Raw genomic sequence first — 8,259 nt, 5'->3', positions numbered from 1 at the left:
CAAACTGTCCCATCTGGCTGAAAAGCAGGAGTGGGTTTACAAACACAGGTAACACGAGAGCACTGTCAATTAAAGTCGTTTTCTTCAGTACAAATTAAGATTAATCAACTACGTTAGTAGCAATATTTGAAAATTGAGATTTATACATCATCTAAAAGCTGATAAATAAGCTTTCCATTGGTGTATGGTTTGTAAGGATAGGACAATATTTGGCTGAGATACAACTATTTGAAAATCTGGAATTTGAGGGTGCAAAAAAACTAAATATTAGGAAAATCGCCTTTAAAGTTCTTAGCAATGCAAATTACTAATCAAAAATTAAGTTTTGATATATTTATGGTAGGAAATTTAGAAAATATCTTCATGGAACATGATCTGTACTTAATATCCTAATGATTTTTGGCATAAAAGAAAATTTTAATTTTTAAGTGATATTTATCACCCATACAATGTATATAACCATGCTACTTAAGACTGTTTTTGAGGTCCAGGGTCACATATGTTGAGTACCACAACAAATTATTTACTCTTTTGCTCATCTCATTTTTGTTAAAAAAAAGCAAAAACACTAAGAGTGCTAATATTCGCACTTCATAAAGTCTGATTGGCTGTCAATGTTTTTTCATTCATTAGCTACAATAACGTTTTTAAAGTGCTAACAAGAATATTGTTATAGTTAGTGTTGACTTTACGATTCTCACAGAACGATTATTAAAACTTTATGGTGTTAATCTTTGCCTGAGACACTTATCTTTAAAGTGAATGAGACCAATTTGTAAACGTTCAAATACTTTTTCAATAACTAAGCCACAATATGTAAACACTGTATTTTGGTGTAATCACGGATCCTTTTTAGTATTATATCCAGTTTTAAAGCTTTCTGCCATGACTACACAACATGGTAAACCCTATCCACCTTATTCTTCAATGTGGAAGTAAGCGGATGGTTGAGACTTCTGGTTCATTAACACTACACAGAATTTGCAAATGTAAAAAATTGTTTTTTATAGTTCATTAGCTGAGAAAAAAATTCTGTATTTGAATCCGTTTGTATTGTAAGTGCCTTACCATAACCTAAAATAGGGGCGCATCGAAGTTATTTTTAGAGGTAATCAATATTATGCCACAAATGCTATCGATTGAGTTGAACTTGTAGAGAACCCTATGTATTTAACATTATTTACGACAAGCCGAATTAAGTAATAAAAGGATATATTGTTTCCCAGTGTTGGAAAGTTACTTTTAAAAGTAATGCATTACAATATTCCTTAAAACAGTAACTAATTTGGTTCCTTAATTACTATTTATGGTAAGTAATGTGTTACGTTACATTTTAAATCTGGCCAGGGCTTGTTTGTTTTTAATATAAAAAGTTCAATTTTTTGCAAATGTAAAAGCCTTTTTAGACCAAAAGCCTCAGGCTTAGAGAAAAGTAAATTCTTGTCTGTGCAGTAGACCACAGAAGAAAAATGTCAACTCTTCAGAAAAAAAAAAAAAAAAAAAAAGGAAAACAAATGCTAGATTATCTTGAGTAATTATTGCTTATTAGTATGGATGAACTGGATCATCGAAGGTCGGCAGCAAAGACATCGGTTAATAAAATGGGATTAAATACATAAAGGATATTTGTATTATTTAACATTTAATTATTGCAGGTTTGCTTTGAATTTCACTGTTTTTATTCATTTTGAGGAATACTGTATCTCTTTTTTTAGCAAGTGAGATGAATTAATGCATGTTCACATTTATTCTAGAACTAAAGTAACATCTTACAATTTCTTTCAACATGGGGACAGGAGAGCTTTTAATTAATAAACAGGGGGAAAAGTAACTCAGATATTTTCTTGTCAATTAAAAAGTAATGCCTTACTTTACTAGTTACTTGGAAAAAGTAATATAATTACGTAACTTGCATTACTTGTAATGCATTACCCTCAACACTGCTGTTTCCGTCAGAGTGAATGAGGAAAAGCTGCCTCAGGACCTGGAGTCTTTACTCAACAGCAAGCGTGAGAGACTTTCTTAATGATTTGACTTAATTAGTTCATTTGTCTTTTCTAAAGTGAAACCCAGTGTGACGGAGTTTAATCGTTCTCTCTGCAGTGGGCATTCAGGCGTTCCGCTGGTTCCTGTGCTCAGAGTTCAGCGAGGAGAACCTGGAGTTCTGGCTGGCGTGTGAGGAATACAAGAACGCATCCGGCTCCAAACTGGCGGCCAAAGCCCAGAACATCTACAACCAGTTCATCAACCCTGATGCTCCTCGGGAGGTAAGAGACGAGACGAATTTAACTAAAACAAATCAAAGTTTGAGTAAATAAAGAAAGTCTATTTTTAGAACAGTTGAGACCTTTTGCATTCTATTTTAATTACTTTCACACACATTTTGACCAAAAGCAAGCGGCATTCATTAGCAGCAGCACAAAAAAAAAAAAAAATGCTTTTTTAAATTATTATTTTTAAAATTGTTTTAATTTGAAGTATGAATGAGTGCACTGTATTATTCTAAAAAATAAAATCTTTTATTTAAATCTGTATAATGTATTTATATATTTAATATCTCTTTAACCCCTTAAGCTCTGCAGCATATTTTGGATTTTTTTCAGAGTTAGGCACACCAAAATTTAAGAGAGCGCCCTAACCACATACTTTGGAATAAATTGATAAAAATGGTCTCATTTGACAGGAAACTTTCTGAATTTTAAAACATGAGTAAATTTTTGCATATTTTGTATTGTATATGTTTGTAATATTGTCATGAACACAGTCAAAAAGTCAGATTTTTATATATATTTTTTATTATTTTTATGTATATATCTGTAAATTAGGAAAAGTTTGGTCTATGTTCCTGCAAGAGGTTTCATTTTATTCCACTAGGTGGCAGTAAACACGGGAAAAAAGAATTTTGTTGATAACATCTTCCAAGCAAAAGTTATTTAGCTTTGACTGAAATGAGGCATTGGAGTCTCCTTTAATTCTCTTTTTTTTTTTTTCTGAATGCAGTAGACACACCTGAACTTAAAAGAGCGCCCTAACCACATACTTTGGAATAAATTGATAAAAATGGTCTCATTTGACAGGAAATATTCAGTGTTTTAAAACATGGGTAAAATATTGCATATTTTGGATTTCATATTTTTACAATATTGTCATAAACACAAAGAAAAAGTAAGAAAAATTATTATTGTTTTAATTTAGTTGTTATTTAGAAGTCTGTAAATAAGGACCAGTTAGGTCTATGTTCCTTTAGGAGGATTCTTTTGATTCCTCTAGGTGGCAGTAAACACAGGAAAAAAGAATTTTGTTGATAACATCTTCCAAGCAAAAGTTATTTAGCTTTGACTGAAAGGAGGCATAGGAATCTCCAATTGTGCTTTTACATTATTCATTTTTGATTTCTGAAAGCAGTAGACACACCAAAGGGCGCCCTACCCATATACTTCGGAATAAACTGACAGAAATGGTCTCATTTTAAAGAAAACAACCTAAGCTAAAAGCTGATATAGGATTTTAGGCTAGTATGTGAACACAGATGTAGTTATCAGTGCAGAAATATGATGCAAAAGTTTGCTTGTTCACAGGAGTCATTTCAGTTTTTGTGTTTCTTTTGAAATTATTCTTCGATATTTTACTGTAATGTGAAAAATCTGTGAAGTGAAGCACATATTTATATTCCTGAGAGTAAGAGCTTTCATTTGATATATGACTTGTCTATTTTTAGTGAGTTTGTGTGCCATAAATATGAAACATCATTATTTGTCTGATTTTCTCGAGGGGGGGGGGAGGTTGCGCAATAACGAATTTAGACTGTATTTTTTTTTTTTATGTAAAATTAATGCAAATATCATGGGATTCGCAAGAAAGCAGAGGTTCTAAGCTTTCAAAAAATACCATATATGTCTAGTTTTGTGCTTCACAGTTCATAGATTTTAAAAAAATTATAAGATGACCCCCCCCCGTGGACCCGTCGGTGGGTCCAAGGGAGTGGCCAGAGCTGAAGAGATTTTAGTTGATATTTAGAAGTCTGTAATTTAGGACCTGTTTGGTCTATTTCCCAGCAGAAAGTTTCTTTTGATTCCACAAGGTGGCAGGAAACACGAGAAAAAAGAATTTTGTTGATAACATCTTCCAAGCAAAAGTTATTTAGCTTTGACTGAAAGGAGGCATAAGAATCTCCGATTGTGCTTTTGCATTAGTAATTTTTTTTCAATTTCTGAAAGCAGTAGACACACCAAAGGGCGCCCTACCCATATACTTCGGAATAAACTGACAGAAATGGTCTCATTTTGAAGAAAACAACCTAAGCTAAAAGTTGATATAGGATTTTAGGCTAGTATGTGAGCACAGATGTAGTTATTAGTGCAGAAATATAATGCAAAAGTTTGCTTGTTCACAGGAGTCATTTCAGTTTTCGTGATTCTTTTGAAATTATTCTTCGATATTTTACTGTAATGTGAAAAATCTGTGAAGTGAAGCACATATTTATATTCCTGAGAGTAAGAGCTTTCATTTGATATATGACTTGTCTATTTTTAGTGAGTTTGTGTGCCATAAATATGAAACATCATTATTTGTCTGATTTTCTCGAGGGGGGGGGGAGGTTGCGCAATAACAAATTTAGACTGTATTTTTTTTTTTTATGTAAAATTAATGCAAATATCATTGGATTCGCAAGAAAGCAGAGGTTCTAAGCTTTCAAAAAATACCATATATGTCTAGTTTTGTGCTTAACAATTAATAGATTTTTTTAAAATAATACAATGACCCCCCTGCGGACCCACCGGTGGGTCCTAGGGCGTGGCCAGAGCTTAAGGGGTTAAATAAGTTATCTATTTTTGCATTACAATGATGAACATTTAGAGAGATTTGCTTAAATGCCATAATAATACAACATCGTAATGGTCCCAAAATAGGCTTTTTAATACTTTTTGAAGTAAAATATGACCCAGACATGATTTTGACAGTTTTCACTCCTGTATACATTTCCAGTCAAACGTTTTTGAGCAGTAAGAATTTTAATGTTTTTTTAAAGAAGTCTCTTCTGCTCACTAAGCCTGGTATTATTTGATCCAAAATGCAGCAGTAATATTGTGAAATATATTTACTACTTAAAATAACTGCTTTCTATTTGAATAGATAGTAAAATGTAATTTATTTTTGTGATCAAAGCTACATTTTCAGCATCATTACTCCAGTCTTCAGTGTCACATGGTCCTATAGAAATCATTCTAACATGGTGATTTGCTGTTTACGAAACCTTTTATTATTATTATGAATATTTAAAACAGTTGAGAACATTTTTTTCAGGATTCTCTGAATAGAAAGATCTAAAGATCAGCATTTATCTGGAGGGAAGGAAATTATAGACATTAATGCTTTTATTTATCAAGGATGCTTTAAACTGTTCAAAAGTGATGATAAAGACATTTATAATGTTACAAAAGATTTCTATTTGAGATAAATGCCGTTCTTCTGAAATCTTTATTCATCAGAAACATGAAAAAAGTCTATTTAGCTGCTTTTTCAACAACAATGACAAATGTTTTGATCATGTGACTGGAGTAATGAAGCTAAAAAATCAGCTTTGAAATCACAGGAATAAATCAAATTTTAAATATATTAAAATAGAAAACAGTTATTTTAAATAGTAAAAATATTTCAAAATTTTACTGTTTTTGCTGTGCTGTAAATGCAGGCTTAGTGAGCAGAAGAGACCTCTTAAATTTTTTTTTTTAATCTTACCATCCAAAAACTTTTGACTGCTAATGCACGAGCTCATATGACGCAATTCTCAGGTGAATCTGGACAGCGAGACCCGCGAGGCGTTGATGGGGCTGATGGAGGATCCCACAGCGGACACGTTCGGTGACGCTCAGCAACGGATCTTCTCTCTAATGGCTAAAGACTCGTTCCCACGTTTCCTGCGCTCGTCTTACAGCCAGCAGGCTCTCAAAGTCCTGTGAGACACACTACTATCAAAAAAACTCTGTATCTGTGGTCTAGATTATTTACTTAACCCTGGAATGTGTCATAGTTTAGTCAGACATGGACTCTGTAGTCATATAATGGCTCACTGTGGCTTTATATCTTCAAACTTAATAAAGTTATAAGGGTCAAAATAGGAGTGTTTTGCAGTCTGTCATACACTGAGAGCCAATCAGAGATCAGGAAGCTCAAGGTCGCCAGACAATCGAGGCTGAACAAAGAAAATAAAGCTGCACTTCCTTGACGACAGCAGGAAAACCTTCAGGGATTTTACACTAGCAGTCTAATAAAGCGAGTACGGCTGCTTAAGGTGAGACACTGCAGGTGAATAGGGTAAAAATATCAACTTTAGTTATCGCCTTACTCAGTTGATTGATTACATTGATAATTGCAAACATTTTTGTATTACAAATTTTCTAAAATGTTAGGTTTTAATATGCAAATGAAGCATTAATTAATGAAATATGTGGTAGTTTGCATACATTTCTAGTACAATTTTTTTATATATATATATTAGAGTCAAATGTTTTTACAGAGAGGATTTTGGGTATCTCATTTTGTCACTTCACAATTCAGAAAATTCTTAGAACAGGCAGAAAACTATATTATTTTTTGGGGGAATAAAATCGAGTATAAAATCAAGCAAATTATATATGAACAAATCCCTCTGTAAAAACCTTCAGCATATAGACAGGAATACAAAAGTTTAGTTTGGTGTGTGCAAGTGCTACTGAAGTGGAGATTTATGGCTCAGTGTTGAAGAAAAAAACTCATTTTGAGAAAACAGCCTTTAAAAATATGGATTGTAATTGAAATCTATTGACACAAATAGATAAAGTGCTATAAAAGAAACACTTTTCTTTTCACTAGACTGAAAAAACACCAAAAATCTCAATCTCGACAGGTGCATGAAAAAAAAACTGTTTTTGCCTGCAGTGTCTCCCCTTAACAGTGGAAAAAGTCGGTGTGGTTTACGAGATAAACACAAAAGGGAGGAAAGGGGCATATAATACTAGAATTCGATCATGAAATTACCTAGATTTACACAAAATAGCAGTGCTTGCCCATGACAAATTCACTAAATTTCTTGACATTATAAAACCTAAGAATAATTAGGTGTAAATAACTTATTTTATTTTACAAAAATAAGCACAGTCTAAAGAATTATGACCTGTTGTACATGATATTCCATGTTTCTTTCTCTAAGAATACAGAATAAACTTTTCACTATTAGTCCACAGAAAGTGGCAAACATCAGTTTTTTTAATAAGGTGGCGCCATCTAGCGGCTCCACATCGGATTACAGTATTTGCCTGCCATCACTTGGTCTTGGATGATCCAGCAGCTGGTTTTGAGGGTCCAGCTGTGCCACCTTTGGCTTCTGGCGTTTTCAACACGCTCAGTTTCTTATGAAGGGATGTGCTGGCCTTCTGTGTGACTTCCTGTTCGATCCTATTCCTGATGGCCACGTCCAAACTCTGCACAAACACAGACTAATTAAACCACTATTATTTAACACGGAATGATTTTAAAAGCAAACCGAATGTTTACCTTCTTCAGCTTCTGCTGGTGGACCACTTGAGCCTTTTTGGGTGCGATAATCCTTCCTGAAATAAAGAGGATTTGAATATCACGAAGTGCGCGTGCGCGTGCACGTATGTATAATCGCAAACGCGTTCACTCAGTATGCTGCGCTATCTATATATCGCAGTATTACATTCAGAATACTTTTTCTTCAAAAACACGACGTTTTTACCTCCTTTCTTGGGTCCTTTTGGTTTGTGTTGTGGCTTTTTAGCTCCTCCTGGTCGCTGCGCTTTAAATTTCCGTTTACCCTGAGCCATTTCAACGGTTTATTCGCAACCGGAAACAGAAAGACGTAGGATGCGAAATAGAATAAAAGTCTCTTAAAACGTTTAGGGTTAAATTTTAAAATAAAAGTCTCGTCTGAATGGCAAACAGAGAGTGCGTGTGATACACTCCAAGTTTTTTAACAGTAAGACTTTTAATGTTTTTTATATCTAACTACTGCTTTTATTAGATCCAAAGTACAGCAAAAATTTGACATTTTTAAAATAGTTTTACTATTTATAAAATAACAGTTTTCTGTTGGAATATATTATAAAATGTCATTTATTCCTGTGATTTAAAGCTAAATTATTAGTATCATTACTTCAGTAACATCAGAAATTTTCAGAAATCATTCTAATATTCTGATTTCCTGCCCAAAACATTATTATTATTATATTGATAATGTCATACTTTTTACTGCACTAT

The 8,259-nt window shown here is 33.2% G+C and overlaps 2 protein-coding genes across 2 annotated transcripts; one reads left to right on the top strand and one right to left on the bottom strand.

The window, feature by feature from the left end:
- Positions 1 to 885: 885 nt before the first annotated feature.
- LOC141336811 (regulator of G-protein signaling 8-like) lies at positions 886 to 6,960 on the top strand. The gene is made up of 4 exons (XM_073842537.1): positions 886 to 935; positions 1,957 to 2,009; positions 2,104 to 2,267; positions 5,793 to 6,960. The coding sequence occupies exons 1-4, from the start codon at positions 886 to 888 to the stop codon at positions 5,958 to 5,960; spliced, it is 435 nt and encodes a 144-aa protein (XP_073698638.1). The 3' UTR covers positions 5,961 to 6,960.
- A 134-nt stretch (positions 6,961 to 7,094) lies between these two features.
- LOC141336256 (UPF0390 protein zgc136864-like) lies at positions 7,095 to 7,880 on the bottom strand. Its single transcript, XM_073841808.1, has 3 exons — positions 7,739 to 7,880; positions 7,534 to 7,589; positions 7,095 to 7,460 (listed from the first exon to the last, which is right to left on the bottom strand). Exons 1-3 carry the CDS (start codon positions 7,824 to 7,826, stop codon positions 7,302 to 7,304), a joined length of 303 nt encoding a protein of 100 aa, XP_073697909.1. The 5' UTR covers positions 7,827 to 7,880; the 3' UTR covers positions 7,095 to 7,301.
- Between the last annotated feature and the right edge of the window lie 379 nt (positions 7,881 to 8,259).

The sequence above is a fragment of the Garra rufa genome, chromosome 6 (assembly GCF_049309525.1).
Source record: "Garra rufa chromosome 6, GarRuf1.0, whole genome shotgun sequence".
NCBI classification, from domain to species: Eukaryota; Metazoa; Chordata; class Actinopteri; order Cypriniformes; family Cyprinidae; genus Garra; species Garra rufa.
Note: the sequence above shows the minus strand (reverse complement) of the source record. Positions and strands in the feature narration are given on the sequence as shown.